Source organism: Zootoca vivipara, chromosome 15 (assembly GCF_965207765.1).
Source record: "Zootoca vivipara chromosome 15, rZooViv2.hap1.1, whole genome shotgun sequence".
Classification (NCBI taxonomy): Eukaryota; Metazoa; Chordata; class Lepidosauria; order Squamata; family Lacertidae; genus Zootoca; species Zootoca vivipara.
Window position 1 is genome coordinate 287469 of NC_142598.1, and position 16220 is coordinate 303688.

General features: G+C 44.7%; 1 protein-coding gene across 2 annotated transcripts in view; it reads left to right on the forward strand.

Annotated features, from left to right (window-relative positions):
• DNMT1 (DNA methyltransferase 1) overlaps positions 1 to 16220 on the forward strand; it is a 49910-nt gene that overhangs the window by 11995 nt on the left and 21695 nt on the right. For both annotated transcript variants that reach the window (XM_060269086.2, XM_088658457.1), the window contains exons 2-15: positions 526 to 568; positions 696 to 803; positions 2779 to 3055; positions 3842 to 3914; positions 4391 to 4493; positions 4834 to 4874; positions 8264 to 8315; positions 9278 to 9361; positions 9450 to 9559; positions 10368 to 10486; positions 11203 to 11295; positions 13632 to 13783; positions 14212 to 14399; positions 14996 to 15185. In XM_060269086.2, coding sequence (XP_060125069.2) covers positions 526 to 568; positions 696 to 803; positions 2779 to 3055; positions 3842 to 3914; positions 4391 to 4493; positions 4834 to 4874; positions 8264 to 8315; positions 9278 to 9361; positions 9450 to 9559; positions 10368 to 10486; positions 11203 to 11295; positions 13632 to 13783; positions 14212 to 14399; positions 14996 to 15185 — 1633 coding nt within the window. The remainder of the gene's footprint in view (positions 1 to 525; positions 569 to 695; positions 804 to 2778; positions 3056 to 3841; positions 3915 to 4390; positions 4494 to 4833; positions 4875 to 8263; positions 8316 to 9277; positions 9362 to 9449; positions 9560 to 10367; positions 10487 to 11202; positions 11296 to 13631; positions 13784 to 14211; positions 14400 to 14995; positions 15186 to 16220) is intronic.

Genomic DNA, 16220 nt, shown 5'->3' on the forward strand with positions numbered 1-16220 from the left:
GCTAAGGTATGCTTGGCTTCTTCCTGGATTCTTTGTCCTTCCTGGGCTTGGATGACCAAATTCTGGTGTCAGCTGAGGGAGACATCCATTTTCGCAGCGCTGGTGGGGAGAACCAACCATTAACGGGACTAGAGTAAGGGAGGTGGAAGTAACTTATTTTATTCTTTCAGCCAACCTACCTCCTTAGGCTCTGCTGTAAGCCAGGTGGCCCTTGGGTACTATTGATAGATGACATGGTGCAAATAAAAGAACCTGAGACATCTGGAGGGGTGCAGGTTCTCCATTTCTGCAAATAAACGCAGCTTCCCCCCGAGTCCTATTGCCCAGTCATGAGGGCAGCAGGGAGACGTGTGTTGGTGTCCCACATACTGCTGCCAAGCCCCTCTTTCCCCCTTCCCTACCCCAGTGTCACCCAGGAGGTGAGATGCCACCTGTCTCAGCCCTCTGAAGCTCCATTGGTGTGGATCGAGCTGTAAGAGCCTATTTCCTAATGAGGAACTGTTTTTTGTTTTTGTTTTTAAACAGGCTAAAAGATCTAGAAAGGGATGAAGATGGTCTTGGTGAAAGAGTGAGTGCATGCGTGTTCCCCCTCCCCCTTTTAATGGAGAGTCATGCCAGTGCCTCCTTACAGCCCCCCCTGAGAAGGTGTGAGTTGCCAGTTGTAATATGCTCTCTGTCTGCCTCTCTGTCTTTAGGAACGTGTTAAGGAGAAACTGAGTCTGATGCACGGCTTCTTGCAAGCTGATGTTCAGAATCAGCTGAAAGACCTGGAGACCAAGTTTCACAAGGAGGAGCTTTCAGAGGTAGGTAATTTTAGGGATGGGTCATTTCCTCCTGTTTCATTCAGATACTGTCCTGTGGGTTTGACTGTGCTTGCCTTCCCATTTGGATTTCTAAAATGAGAAGGGTTCTCCAGTTTGCTGCAGTTATCAACTCATTTATTTCTTTTTTCAGGTGGGGAGATAATAACTTCATTCACTCTTGATCTAGCTAGCAGTGGGAAATAAATTATTCTGCTGGGCAGATCAGCAGATGGTTTGTGGGGTAACGTGGCAGTAAAATACATGTCTTTTGTGGCCATGCTTCCCTGCAGACCACCTGATTCACCTGGCAGCAAAATAATAATAATAATAATAATAATAATAATAATAATAATAATAATAATTGATTTGATTGATTGACTGCTGCTGCTGTACTGTTGGGCGAATTAGGTGGTCTATGGGGTAGCACAGCAAAAAATAAATAAATTAAAATGGCACCTAGACATTTTGTTTTGGCACCTAGAACACAAGTCCCAGGAGCCACATGGTTCCTAGCTTTCCTTTTCTAGTTTCTTACACTGCCTTGAAGGAAACTGAAAAGCATATAAATTGTTTTTTTTAATCTAAGGCAGATTGTAAATTCCATAGATTGCTCTAGATTGCATTTAGTTGTATGAATCTGCATTAGGATCATAACTAGGATGATAACTCCACAGTATTCTATTAGGCAATTGCCAATATAATATATTTCTGACTCTTCCTATACATATTCAAGGACATTGCATTGTAGGCTAAGGGCTATTCCACACAGTGTTTGAAACTCCCATTGTTCTCAGCTCATTTTGTGATTGGTAATTTCATTAGCTTGAGCAGTTTCTGAACTTTGGGTGCAGTACTGTGCCTAAGATTTCAGATTAAAACTGCAGAGTGGAAGGAAAGCTGGACCTTTTCAGCCTCCCCACTTCTAGCTACTATCTGAAGACTGGAGAAGAGACCGTCTTAAGAATGTCAGCGGGGTGGGCAAGGGAAGCATGGCTTTGTTTTTTGAAGTCTTCAGATGAGGACTAGACAATGTGAAACATGAATATGAGATTTTAGCTGCAGTTCATTCATTTCCAGCTTTATATTCTTGTTATAAAAAGTGTGCCTAGACATTAAGTTGTTGCACCCATAACCTTGTTCTAAGGTACCATTTAGCTCCCAGCCTTCATATCTAACACTGATTTCACACTCTGCCCTGGCATATGGACTCTACACTCATACCTCGGGTTACAGCCACTTCAGGTTGCGTCTTTTCGGGTTGTGCTCTGCGCCGAATCCGGAAGTACCAGAACAGGATACTTCCAGGTTTGGGGGCGTGCGCAGAAGCGCTAAATCTCGATTTGCGCTGAAGCGCCAAATTGCGACCTGCGCGTGCGCAGACGTGGGTTGCGAATGCTGTGGGTTGTGAATGTGCCTCCTGCATGGATCACGTTCGCAACCTGAGCGTCCACTGTATAGTGTTGTGCTGTGAGAATAAGTTTGTGTGTGTGGGGGGGGGGTATTATTATTAAATTTTGTATACCGCCCTACATCTATAGCTCTCAGGGCCGTTGGCAGCATACTGCATGCTATTGCATGTCAAAAATATTGTGTGAGTGAAAGGATGTATGTGTAGATCTGACTGTGATTTATATCTTGGCCTGGCAGTTCATTTGCTGTAAAGGAGCATGGACAGATTGTCCACTGTGTTCCACAGATGGGTAATAATCCGATTTATTGTCTGAAACTGGTGTGGCATTCACATTGCAGTATCGGTTTTAGACATTTTGAGCTGCCGATACGTCTTTGCTCCCCATCCACCATATATTGGCAGCTCAAATTGCCTTCACCCGAGCTGGCAGGTTGCGTCTTTCCTCTTTTGCTCCCAGCGGAAAGACGCAGCAGGTTGAACCGGGATCTCAGAATTTCTTATCTCCCCCCTCCTCCTTTGAAAAGTCCACTGCGCTCAGCCTGTTCCTCTTTCCCTTTGCTGCAGGAACTGTACCTGGCCAAAGTCAAAACCCTGCTCCACCAAGAACTCGCTTTGGAGAATGGAGGTAACCTGGAGCTTGGCCAGAAGCCCAACGGCTGCACAGAAAATGGTGCCTATGGCAGTGATGAAGAGCCCGAGAGAACAGGCAGCAAGGGAGAAGAGGACAGCACCATGGAGGTGGAGGAGGCAGCTTCGTCTTGCTCCTCCACACCGTTGGCCTCACCCTCTATGCCCAAAGCCCGCAGGGGCAGGAAGAGCAAGTCCAACAGTGAGAACAGAAGTACGTCATTTAGAGACTTGCTTTAACATGGCTCTTGGGAGCCTCCACTACTTTGACTGGATACATAGCATAAATGGCAGGAAAGCCAAAACCTTCTGGAAATGGAGGGTGTTTCTCTCCCCACTCCCCCTCATTATTTAGGTTTCAAATAAATGAGGGCAATGGGTTAGTTGAAAAACGATGTGGCATAGTTACTTCTGTAGACTTGTTTGCCAGAGGATGGCCTTAGACTAGTTTTATTAGCAGAGCATAGCAGGTTCTCATTTACATTCAGCCTGGACCAAAGGAGCCATCTGCAGGATCTGCTCTTAGCTCCTATTCATGAAATGGCTTGCTGTCACCTTGCATACAGAAAGATTTTCATCCTGCTTTAATAGCGTGAAACATTTTGGGTTTTTTTAAAAGGAAAATAGGAAGTGATGGTGATGATGATTTTGAGAATGCAAATTATGTTTCAAAATTCAACAAGCCTGGGAATCTGAAATAGCTCCGAGTCCCTTCCCTTTTTATTTTTCTTTCCCTTTGGCAAAAGCATCAGGGGTCCTGTGACATCTGGAGGGCACTGTGTTGGGGAAGGCTGCTGCAGATAGTGATGACAAGCTCTTTGTAAGGAATATATGCCTTCATGTCTGTCCTTCAAGTCTGTTTCAGATTAAGATTCTGCAGATGGTAACAGAAGATGGGTTTGTTTGGGCTTGGCCAGGGGGGGTGTAATCTGCTTTAAGCACTTTGAAACCTTTTGTGTAGGGTAACTGCAACTGATTCTATTTTTAAATTAATCTGCAGGATCCCCAAGCAGTTCAAGGATCACCCGTAGTTCCAGCAAGCAACCAACCATTGTAGCTATGTTTTCCAAAGGGTGAGTAGGTTGTGTGTAAACCTGGTGTGACTGTTTATATGTGGGTTTTTCTTAAAGTGAAAACCTTAGCAGCATTAAGGTAAATTCAACAGTATAACACACAGTAGAGAGATATAATTGCAGGGGGGACAGGGTGACTAAATTAAATGGATTTTTTTAGTTCTTAGAATATGCAGAAAATATGGGAAAATTTAAAGAACCATGGAAGGGGAAGGAGGGGAGTTGATGAATGTACGGCTACAATAGTGGATATTTAATGATGGAAATGTATATTGAACATTTTCAATAAAAAACAATTAAAAGAATTAAATTAAAATGTCACATATCTTTGCCTATCCAGTTCATGCTGCGTAATTTGAACATGGTTTGTAAAGTTAAAACCCATTTAGTTTTTCTTAGCTTTCCATGCTCATTAATAAGCACAGTGAACATCTTGTCAAAATAACATTACCTAAATTAATTCCTTTTTGCAATAGATCCAATAAACGCAAATCTGAGGAAGTGAATGGAGACCTGAAACAAGAAATTAGTGTAGAAAATAAGGAGGAGGAAGAGGAGGAGGAGCAGCCTGGAGAGATGGTAAATGCTTTTTGCTTTATTAGTTTACTCCACCACCAACAGAATGCTTGAAATGTATGCATGCAACTTCTGAATACTCATTTGCATTTGGAATTTTGGATTTAATATTGCTGTTTCACCCAGGAGTGGGGATAAATTATGGGCCCTTGAAAAGCCTTTGCCAACTTGGTGCCCTCCAGATGTTTGGGACTTCTGTTCCTCTCAGCTTGGTGGGAGCACCTGGAGGCTTCCAGATTGGTGAAGGCTGCCCTAGAAGGTTAATACTGTACTTCACACCTAATTTTAAAGAAAGAGAAAATGTTTATTTCTTCTCAATACCATCTTCCTTTTTGCTCTCAAGGAACAAGATGAGAAAAGAATCAAAATAGAAGCCAAAGAAGGGTAAGTGACTGGGCAAATGAGAGCTCATCAGCTTTCTCTGCACATAGGTTTGCTAGCAAGAAATGTAACCATTTTCAACAGTGCACACGAAAAGCAACACTATCTTTTTGTTTTTGGGAACAAACTTAGGCCAAAACTAAACATTTACGACACATGACCACCACAGAAAATGACAGATAACAACAACAACAACAACTTTATTATTATTATTATTATTTATACCCCACCCATCTAGCTGGGTTTCCTCAGCCACTCTGAGTGGCATGCAGCACATATAAAAACATAGTAAGACATCAAACGTTAAAAACTTCCAGATATAGGGCTGCATTCAGATGTTGTGTAGTTCTTTATCTCCTTGACATCTGGTGGAAGGGTGTTCCACAGGAAGGGCGCCACTGCCAAGAAAGTCCTCTGTTTGGTTCCTTGTAGCTTCACTTCTTGCAGTGAGGGAACAACCAGAAGGCTCTCAGAGGTGGACCTCAGTGTCCGGGCTGAATGATGGAGTTGGACATGCTCCTTCAGGTATACAGGACTGAGGCTGTTTAGGGCTTTAAAGGTCAGCACCAAAGCATTGAATTTTGCTTGGAAATGTACTGGGAGCCAGTGAAGATTCTTCAAGACTGGTGTTATATGGTCCCGGCGGCCACTCCTAGTCACCAGTCTACATGCCGCATTTTGAATTAGCTGTAGTTTCTGAGCCACCTTCAAAGGTAGCCCCATGTAGACCGCATTGCAATAAGCAGGAGATAGCCAGAGCATGCATCACTCTGTTGAGACAGTCTGTGGGTAGGTAGGGTCTCAGCTGGTGTACCAGATGGAGCTGATAGATAGTTGCCCTAGACACAGAATTGACCTGCACTTCCATGGACAGTTGTGAGTCCAAAATGACTCCCAGGCTGCACACCTGGTCCTTCAGGGGCACAGTCACCCCATTCAAAACCAGGGAGGTTCCTGTCCCCCCCAGAACAGTACCTCTGTCTTGTCAGGATTCAACCTCAATCTGTTAACTGCCATCCATCCTCCAACTGCCTCCAGACACTCACACAGGATATTCACTGCCTTCACTGGTTCCAATTTAAAGGAGAGGTAGGGCTGGGTATCATCAGCGTATTGGTGAACACTCAGCCCAACCCCCCTGATAATCTCTCCCAGCAGCTTCATATAGATGTTGAAAAGCATGGGGGAGAGGACAGAACCCTGAGGCACCCCACAAGTGAGAGCCCAGGAGTCTGAACACTCATCCCCCAACCAATTTCTGGATACGGCTCAAAAGGAAGGAGCAGGACCACTGTATAACAGTGCTCCCAGCTCCTCTAGTCAGTCCAGAAGGATGTCATGATCGATGGTATCAAAAGCTGCTGGGAGATCCAGCAGAACTAGGAAACAGCTTTCACCTTTGTCCCTAGCCCATCAGAGATCATTGACCAGTGTGACCAAGGCAGTTTCAGTCCCATGTTAAGGCCTGAACCCTGATCGGAAGGGATCCAAATGGTCTACATCCTGCAGGCATGTCGAGTTGTTCAGCAACCACATGCTCAATCCCCTTGCCCAAGAATGGATGGTTTGAGACTGGGCAATAGTCAGCCGTATTGTCTGGGTCCAAATATCTATCTACTTATGGCCGTCCCTCAATCCAGTTCCCAAAAATCTAGAGCAGTTTACCTGAGGAGACTAGGATAGTTTGCTGATTACAGACTAGGGGTGTTGGAGCCAAACTTACGTCATGCTTAGAGAAGACCCATCAAAATAAATGCCACTTTACCAGACACATGCAACCTCGGCCCACCAGCTGTTTTGGGACTACAATTCCCATCATCCCTGACCACTGGTCCTGTTAGCTACCGGTAGGGATCATTGGAGTTGTAGTCCCAAAACAGCTGGAGGGCCGAGGTTGCCTATGCCTGCACTTGACCATGACTTTATTTCAGTGGGTTTGATTGAGTCTAAATCCAACACTCAAGCCACTGGTGTGGTGGGAGACCAGGGTTGAAATCTCCACTCAGCCATGATGTTTTCTGGCTGGTCTTGTGCCACTTACAGTCTCTTAACCTAACCTGCCTCACATGGTTGTGGGGATGAGAACCACACAGGCCACCTTAAGCTCTTTGGAAGAAAGGGGGGGATATAAATGTAGTAACTGTAGTAGCAGTAGTAGTATAGTGATGATGATGATGATAAATAGATTTCCTGAGGGGCACATGCCAGTGTTGGGTGTGGCAAGAGTTAAAAGCAAGGAGTTTGCCCCTGTTTCCCCCGCCCCCAATTGAGCAGCTGGAAGGGAAAAGGGTTGTTCTTGCTGGAGGCTCAAACTGATTGCTTGCAGGAAGCTTTTGAAATTGGGCTGAGAGCTGCCGGCTGCTCACCCACCCCTGCATGTGGGGAAAAGAGGCTTTTAATGTTTAATAGATTACTGTGTTTTATTTTTCTGTTGGAAGCCGCCCAGAGTGGCTGGGGAAACCCAGCCAGATGGGCGGGGTATAAATAATAATTTATTATTATTATTATTATTATTATTATTATTAAAAGAGGGGAGGTGCAAGAGAGCCTGTAACACAGCAGCAATTGGGCTTCATTGGGCTCCTTTTCTCCCATGTCAAATAAAAGGTGCAAGAGGGAGCAGTGATAGTTCAAGTTCTTTTGAGCTCTGGCTGTCTTGTCCAAAGAAAAAGCAACCCTGTTGCACTCCTAAAAATGAAGAGGGGGAAAAAAGCCCTGTAAATGTTGCCTCTCGCTTGAGGAGAGAAATGAAGCATCTCCATATTTTGGAGAGTGGCTGCGGTGGGTGTTCGGATAACACCAAGCCACTCCTCCTTGGCTAGCTTCAAACATCTGTACAGATGCACTAGTTAGCTCTGTGATGGGAAGAAAGGAGAAATTTGCATGTAGGAGGCGTAGGGGAGAGAATCGGTTCCTTCCCCGAATCTGGTCCTCTCTAGATGTTTTGGACTACAGCTCCTGTCAGGCCCAGTCAGAGCCAAATGTCGGATGTTGGGGTTGTAGCCTAAATCATCTAGAGGGCCTCAGGCTGATTACCCTACAGAAAAACCATTGTTTAGAGACCAGGAACATCAGGAATCCCAACCAGGTCAGAAGCGCTTTATTTTCATTCCTTAGGCTAAATAAAGAAACACAGAATGATGAAATGGAGCAGTCAGCCTCTGCCCTGTTCATGCATTGATGGAAGTGAGAGTACAGGGTGTAAAATGGCTCCCCAGAATACACAGTTTCTTTAAGCTGAAAGTTTCTTTGTACAGTATATGAAAGCATGTTACTGCAAGGACTTATCAAAGTCTCTGTATCCAGTGACTTAAACAATATTATTCCTGTGATAGCTTATATTACCCAACTTGTTGCACTGTATGAGGGTTTTGTTTTGTTTTTTTGCCCAGGTCTGAAATAAAAGAAGAAGCAGTCCAGGTTAAAACTGTGCCACCTGTTAAGGTAAGTAAGTGTTGTTTTTATCTGGTTGGAATACTAGACGTTTGTGGTGTGCATATGCACAGACTCCGCCCTGGAATGACTGGAGCATCAGCAGTTCAAGAAGAAACTATTTTTTCTGATTTTCAGGACAGGCATTTAATGCCTCTGTCAGGTGGAACTTTGGTTGGGTTCAGATATACTGCATCAGCCTTGCTCTGATCACCATATCTTGGCCTTGGTTTACTGTCTTTAAGAACAGAAAAATAGTGAACGAAAGTGGCATAGCTTTGCGTGTTTTGTTCTTACAAATGAGTCAGAAAAGCAGCCAAGCATTCGGAAGAGCTCCATAAATGATGGCTGGTACAGTGGAATGGAATGTAAGGACTGATGAAATGCTGTCTCCCCCTTTCAGCTAGATTTAGCCAACTATGAGTGAGCAATCCCTGCATTTTCTAGAAATGCCACTTATGCGCATGAAACCTGTTGCGCATCCTTTCTGGCCAGGTACCAGTGACCCAGAGCAGTACAGTAATAGCTTTTAAACCAGGGATGGGGTTTGCCCTGCAGATGGTGATGGACTCAAAGTCTCATTATCACTGACCACACTGGCTGATGGGAGTTGGAGTCTAACCACATCTGGAGAGACACAGGTTCACTGACCCTGTTATCATCCTTACCCAGCCTAGTTCCCTTCAGATGTTTTGGACTCCCGTTTCCCATCAGCGCAGTTGGCATGGCCAGTGATCAGGAATGATGGGAATTGGAGTTCAGCAACATCTGGAGCGAACCTGCTGTTTTTAGTATGATTTTTGTAAGAGGACCTATAAATGTTTTACGTTGAAATGGTAGTGTCTACTGTCACTTAAGTAACAAATACCCAGAGTTATTCAGGCACATCAGAAGCTTATTGGCAGCACCATTTTTAGATCCTGGTTACCTGAATTCACCACCTTGCATTTTCTCCTTGTATCTTTCTCTTCCAGACCACACCTCCCAAGTGTGTTGAATGCAGGCAATACCTAGATGACCCTGATCTCAAGTTCTTCCAAGGAGATCCTGATGATGCCGTAAGCAGATCCTTTGCAGATGAACAATAAGAATTCTGTCTTGCTGGTTTATGTGTAGAATAAAATGCACAATGTTGTATCTTCCTAGCTGGATGAACCCGAGATGCTGACAGACGAGCGCTTGTCCATCTTTGATGCCAACGAAGATGGGTTTGAGAGTTACGATGACCTGCCTCAGCACAAAGTGACTTCCTTCAGGTGAGGCCTCGTGCTGACTTGCCATTAAGCAGGGGTGGTTAACTTGTGCTCTTCCAGTTGTTCTTTATTGTTGGACACTGGCTCCCACTAGCCCCAGCCAGCATGACTAGTGGTCAGGGCTGATGGGTGTTGTAGTTCAGCAGCATTGAGAGCATGCCACATTAGCAGGCACCACTGCGAAGCCTAGGTAATTGAATCTCAAGGTGGGACAACTATGGAAGGAGTCATGAATACTGAAAATTTGCTGCCTGGAGGACTGCCCCTCCCCACATCTCTGAGACTCCAAGCAGGAAGGATGCCCTGAGGCTTAGAAACTAGAGGGTGATAAGGGCAGAAGGAAGCACGTAGAAGCAGGTAGCAGTCTGCTCAAAAAAGAAAGCTTTGAATGTCCATTTATTTCTGATCCAGAGGTCTACAGTGCTGCTGTGTGTGTTTGCTTGCCAAACAGAAAGGGCTGACATTGGGCAGGGGCAAGGGTGCAGCAGTATGGGGCACATTATTAATCAACACAACCCCTTGAGGATACGCCAATGTGTTCCTAGGTTAGGGGCTGTGTGCTCCATTGTAGCCTCCAAGCATCCCCACAGAAGACTGGTAGGGATCCTTGGGGCACCTGCTTCCCAGAATACACAGTTTCTTTAAGCTGGAATCACTTGGTTTGCCACCCTTTGCCCCAATAGCTGCAGAAGCACTTTGTACACACGTTACAGCTATATTGATGGGAAACTGGAGGTTTATTAGTTGGCTGTTGTAAATGAAAGGGGTATAGACAACCAAAGACTATGCAACCTTTTCATTTTCTGTGCAGTGTTTATGATCGAAAAGGCCACCTGTGCCCATTTGATACTGGTCTCATAGAAAGGAATATCGAACTCTACTTCAGTGGTGCAGTAAAGCCAATATATGATGATAACCCTTGTCTGGATGGTAAGTGTGGCCCTTCAGGGAGGTTTTCCCTACCCCCCCTATTTAATTTAATGATTAATTAACGATCAGCAGAGCCAGCGTCTTGTTGGAATTCAGCTCCAGCTTATTGGGCCCCATCCAGACCATTATCCCAGGTGACCTGAGAAGGGGGAGAGACATGAACACCTTTCCCCAAAGCCTTTGGTACCCCCCTACAGCATGGAGGCATTTGCCGCTCCTTGGACCCATCCTGTCAAGTCACAATGGGCTGCAGTCCAGAGTACAGGTGGTGGGACAAGCAGGTGGTGGGAGAGCATTTCAGAAGCTGCAAGTACACTTAACCCCGTGTTTGCTTGTTGCATTACTAGACGAGCCACTGGATGCTCCTAATTAGCTAAGCATGGTTCATTCATGACAGGAAGGTCAAACGTTTTGTCTTTAATTAGCCATTGTAAATCAAGGAGCAAGATATTTGCAGCTTCCCAAGGGTAAGACGGACCAATTAAGTGCCTTGGTTTTGGTGCAGGTGTGGATCTGGTGACTTGGTGGAAAAGGAAGTCAGCCCACTTGTATTTGCAAGCTTCCAAGGGAAGCAAAGAACCCTGAGAAAAAGCCAGAGGTGGTTGCACAGCTCCTGTTGCTCAGCGTGGGCTTATTAAAGCACATGCATCCACCGTGGCCTAGCAACTCAGTGAGTTTAAAATATGATGCCTCTCCATTCTCATCACTGATTTCAGGGGGTGTCCGAGCCAGAAAGATGGGCCCCATCAATGCATGGTGGATCACTGGTTTTGATGGAGGTGAGAAGGCTTTGATTGGATTCACCACAGGTAAGCTTTCAAGGAAATCATCATCCCTTTCAGTTTTATCTGTGTCCTGCTTTTTCATGCTCAGGACATACTTGGAATGGCTCACAACAGCACCAGAAAAATCTACAAAAATTCCTCCCAGTAGCACCTTAGAGACCAACTAAGTTTATCATTGGTATGTGCATGGACACGAAAGCTCATACCAGTGACAAACTTAGTTGGTCTCTACGGTGCTACCGGAAGGAATTTTTAAATTTTGTTTCGACTCCGGTAGATCAACATGACTACCTATCTGTAACTAGAAAAATCTACGTAATGAAATACCAGCAATATTTCAAGATAATTCACCAACAATTACAAAATATAAAAAAAATTCAAGAAACAACCATACAAATATTAATAGGCCCCCCAAAATGTATTAATAAATATGAACAAATACAAAAATATATAAACAGCAGAAAAAATATTACATATTATCTGAAATTAAAGTTTTCCCCAACAACAACAACCCCCTATAAGCCATTGACTCTTATAGACAGGGGGGACCCAGGCCCTGCAGAACTCCCAGCTCAGTCTGGGATTTGTTGAAGAAACTACTGGCAGAGATGAAAAGTGTCTTCTTCTACCAACCCCAATTCTTTTGCATGCTGTGCTCAAAATGGGGGTGCCAATCCCCTTCCCTTTCCAAGGGGGCTTAATTGAGTGGCCTAATTGTGCCACTTCGTCCCTGATCACCTCCACCACTTTGGGCGCTGCTTATGTGAGCAAGCAATCCTCACAAATTCACAGCACGACCGCATGTGCTTGACCAGCCAAGGAGCAAGACATGCTGCCGCACATCTTTACATCCATGTTCTGTCCAGGAGCTACCAAGGAATTGACCTCAGGGAATGGCGAACTGTTTGGAGCAGTGTTGCCGGGCTACAACTCGCATCAGCCCCAGCCAGCATGGTCAGTGATTAGGGACAATGGGCACTGTAGTTCAGCAACACCTGGAGGACCACAGGCTCCCCATCCCTGGTTTAGAGATTTGAGAATGCTTGGTTGCCTACATCGCTTGGTTGCCTACATGTTTAGGAGGAGGGAGTTCCACAGCCGAGTGCCATCATGTAGAAGCATTCTTTAAGAACCAAGTTGTGCTCAACTTAAAAAGAGAAAAGCATTCTTTCAGAGCAGTGTTTCTCAAGCCGTTGACTGAGACTCCCCAGTGCTCCTTGGGCCACATTCAGGTGGACTTCAGTGTCTCAGCAGGAGATGGGTAGAAATACTTTGAGAGACATGTGGGAAGAGAAATATATAAAACAGGCATAGGCAACCTTCAGCTCTCCAGATGTTTTGATCCCTAGCTAACAGGACCAGTGGTCAGCGATGATGGGAATTGTAGTCCAAAACATCTGGAGGGCCGAAGGTTGCCTATGCCTGATATAAAAGATAAAGCCTACTGGTTCAACAAATTCTGTCTTAAATGAGTCACAATACCTCCAGAACAAATGCCTGTTCTTAGGGTGAGGAAAGCTGAACTATGGAACTCCTTGCCACAAGGAAAACATTGTTGCTAATAATTTAATCATTTCCAAATATGAACTAGATATCAGCAGAAAGGGGTGTAACCCATGCAGGCAATAGTAATAGGCAATTACTGCAATAAGATTCATTCCAAAAAATATTATTATTATTTTTTTACAAGAGCTTTTCATATTATAAAACTTGCTTCTTTTCCATTAATAAAACTTTCTTGTCAGTTTCACAGGAGCTTACTGTTATACAAAATTTGCTTCTCCAATAATACAGATTTTTGGTATCTGTTTCACATAATTCGCTTTTCAGTTATGCACCTGCAAAAATATACGTAATAGCTCCCATCAGTTACCAGTTTTCTTTGTTCATAAACTCAAAAGATGCTGGCCTTGTTGCTGACCCGGTGAGGTACATTAAATATACATGTATTAAAGTTGTTACAAACCTCATTCTATTCTCTTTCATACAAACAACGCTTGCATTCAAATTATATTACATGAGATTCATATCAACCTTACAAATGCCTTCTTAAATTTTCTGTCTTGGGCAACTGCCAGGGTTTACCCTTCTGTGAGCCATGAGAACTGAATGAAGCCTCCATGTTCATTGGCAGTGTATCTTGATGGCCCTGTGATGAGGACAAGCAATCTTTGTGCCTTCTGGCTGGCTGCTGTTGGGAACAGGGTGCAGGGTTAGACCTCTGGTCTTGCTCACTAATGCAGTTTTTGTCATTCTTAGGTGCTCACACATGTTGCTTAATCATCCACTCAGTTCATGGCTAAGTATGTATTTCTACCCAAGTCTCGTTCATTGGGAAACACATTTGCATTGCATTCTAGCCTTTGCAGATTATATCCTGATGGAACCAAGTGAGGAATACGCCCCCATCTTTGCACTGATGCAGGAGAAGATCTACATGAGCAAAATTGTTGTTGAATTCTTGCAAAATAACCCTGATGTCAGCTATGAGGACCTGCTGAACAAGATAGAGGTTAGTCCAGCAGACCAGGGCAGCTGTGTCTTGTGTCTGTAAGAAGCCCGATGTCAAGGAACTCAGATCAGCATACATTGTCTATCCATCTCAATTCTTTTTGTGCTCAAAATAACCCTATGAGGTAGTTTAGACTGCCATTGTGTGTCCCCATCTTGAGATGGCTGAGCAGCCATCTTTGAACACCAGGCAGTTGAGAGAGAACAGATGAACCTGCTATTGCAATGCTTTTTTGTTCTTGCTTAACATTCTTCTCCTGAGTTGCCAGTTTAAAACCAGTAGAAAACCAATAGCCGCCCAGAGTGGCTGGGGGAACCCGGCCAGATGGGTGGGGTATAAATAATAATATTATTATTATTATTATTATTATTATTATTATTATTATTATTATTATAGAATTGTTAAATTCCCTCTAATTCTGTCTCCAGACTACTGTCCCTCCTGCTGGATTAAACTTCAACCGTTTCACAGAAGATTCCCTCCTCCGACATGCCCAGTTTGTGGTAGAGCAAGTGGAAAGCTATGATGAGGCAGGAGACAGTGACGAGCCTCCTGTTCTCATCACCCCCTGCATGAGAGACCTGATAAAACTGGCAGGAGTCACGCTAGGCAAAAGGTACGGCAGCAACTGCACTCTGCATTCTTTGGTGCTCAGTATTCCCCACACTCAATGTTCGGGAGGTGGGCTCTAGACTTTCTGTTTGGTACTGTCTCTTTCTATGTGCAGGGAATGTTTTTTAGGGAGAAGGATTCAATCATGTGACCTGATGTTTGGCACAGCACAGCAGCGCCTCATGCTGAGTCAGCCCATCTAAACCAGTCCTTACGCCAGCTGGATTTCTGAAAGGAGTCTTTCCCAGCCCCACCTGGGGACTATGAGGGTTGAGCCTGGGACCTTTTCCTTGAGCAGCGTGGCCTCTATCACTATGCTAGAACTCCCCCTGCAGATCAGCTGTGTGCTATTTAGAGGAGCACGTGGGTGAATTTCCCTTTTGCCTATATGAGGATAGAATACCGTAGACGATGTGGTACCTTCCAGGTGTTGGTGGCGCTACAGCTCCCATCAGTCCCAGGTAGCCCAGCCATGGGTGAGGGGTGCTTAGTCCCAGCAACTTCTGGAGGGCACCAAGTTGGCTGGAGAAAGGGGGGATTCCAGTGTTTTCCCTGTATCCTGCAGGTGCTTAGCTTTTCACATCTGTCTCCTCCTCCTAGGCGAGCGGCAAGAAGGCAAGCCATCCGGCACCCTACCAAGATCGACAAGGACAAAGGCCCCACCAAGGCAACCACCACAAAGCTGGTCCATTTGATCTTTGACACCTTCTTCTCTGAGCAAATAGAGAAAAATGAAAAGGAGGAAGACAAAGAGAACGCCTTGAAGCGCAGGCGCTGTGGGGTTTGTGAGGTAACAACAAAAAGAGAGGCTGCCTTTTTAACCCAAACACCCTGTTTTGCTTACAGGGAAAGGGGGGCTCCATGATTGGCACGAGGAGAAGGAGAAGCGCTTCCTCATCTTTTCTTTTTGGTCTCCTGGACACATTCATTTCCTGCCTTATGGAACTCCCCTCCCCAACACTACTTTTTTTTTGCCAGCATGCTGCTCCTGGCCAAACAGTTCCCAAATTCTTCAAATACAGAGCTGTCTGGTTCAGAACACAGCATGCAGCTGCTGCTTCTGGGACAGAATTGTTATGTTAAAAAGGTAGTAGATCAAAACAAAGAAAGCCCCCTTCCCCAAATGCCTGGCCATGTGTTTCATCTTGCAAGCAAAACTAAACTAAACACTCTTACTCAGGTTCAGCCGTATGCTGCCCCCTTGCCTCCGACAACCACACTCTTTCTCTCCCCTTTGAAAAGGCTGCTGCTCCACTGTTGGCTACCCTAGAGCGCCAATTAGCTGGTTTTAGAGGGGAGGGAGGGCTCAATTTCCTAAGCACCTAGCAATTCTGGTTGCATGAGACAAGCAAGTTTGGGTGAGCTAACAAATGTCAATTTTATTTTTATGACTTCAAAAATGGGACAAATTGGGCGCCAGGCAGGACAGGGGACTCTTTGCCCCTAAAACAGGACAACCCCGTTTTTTAAAGCATGGGTGGCAACCATATTTCATATGACCCTTAATTTCAGAACTTATTTACACAATTTCTATCCTGCACATTCCTGAGATGGTTAAAGTAGTGAGAAACAGCAAAAGCTACATTGGCAGAGGGTGGGGAGAAATAAAGTAAAGCATATATCCTTACACAACAAACTTAAGCAGCAGCAATCCACTCAAATGGACTAAAAAAATGCCCAAATTTTAAAAAAACTAACTTCAGCAATTCTTAAAAGTCTAGGAAAATATGAATGTTTTTATCCTCCTGGTGTGAAATGATAGTAGTAACAAAGGTTACAAGGCAGGCTGCCATGGGAAGACTTTATATAAAGTTTAAGGAAGAAG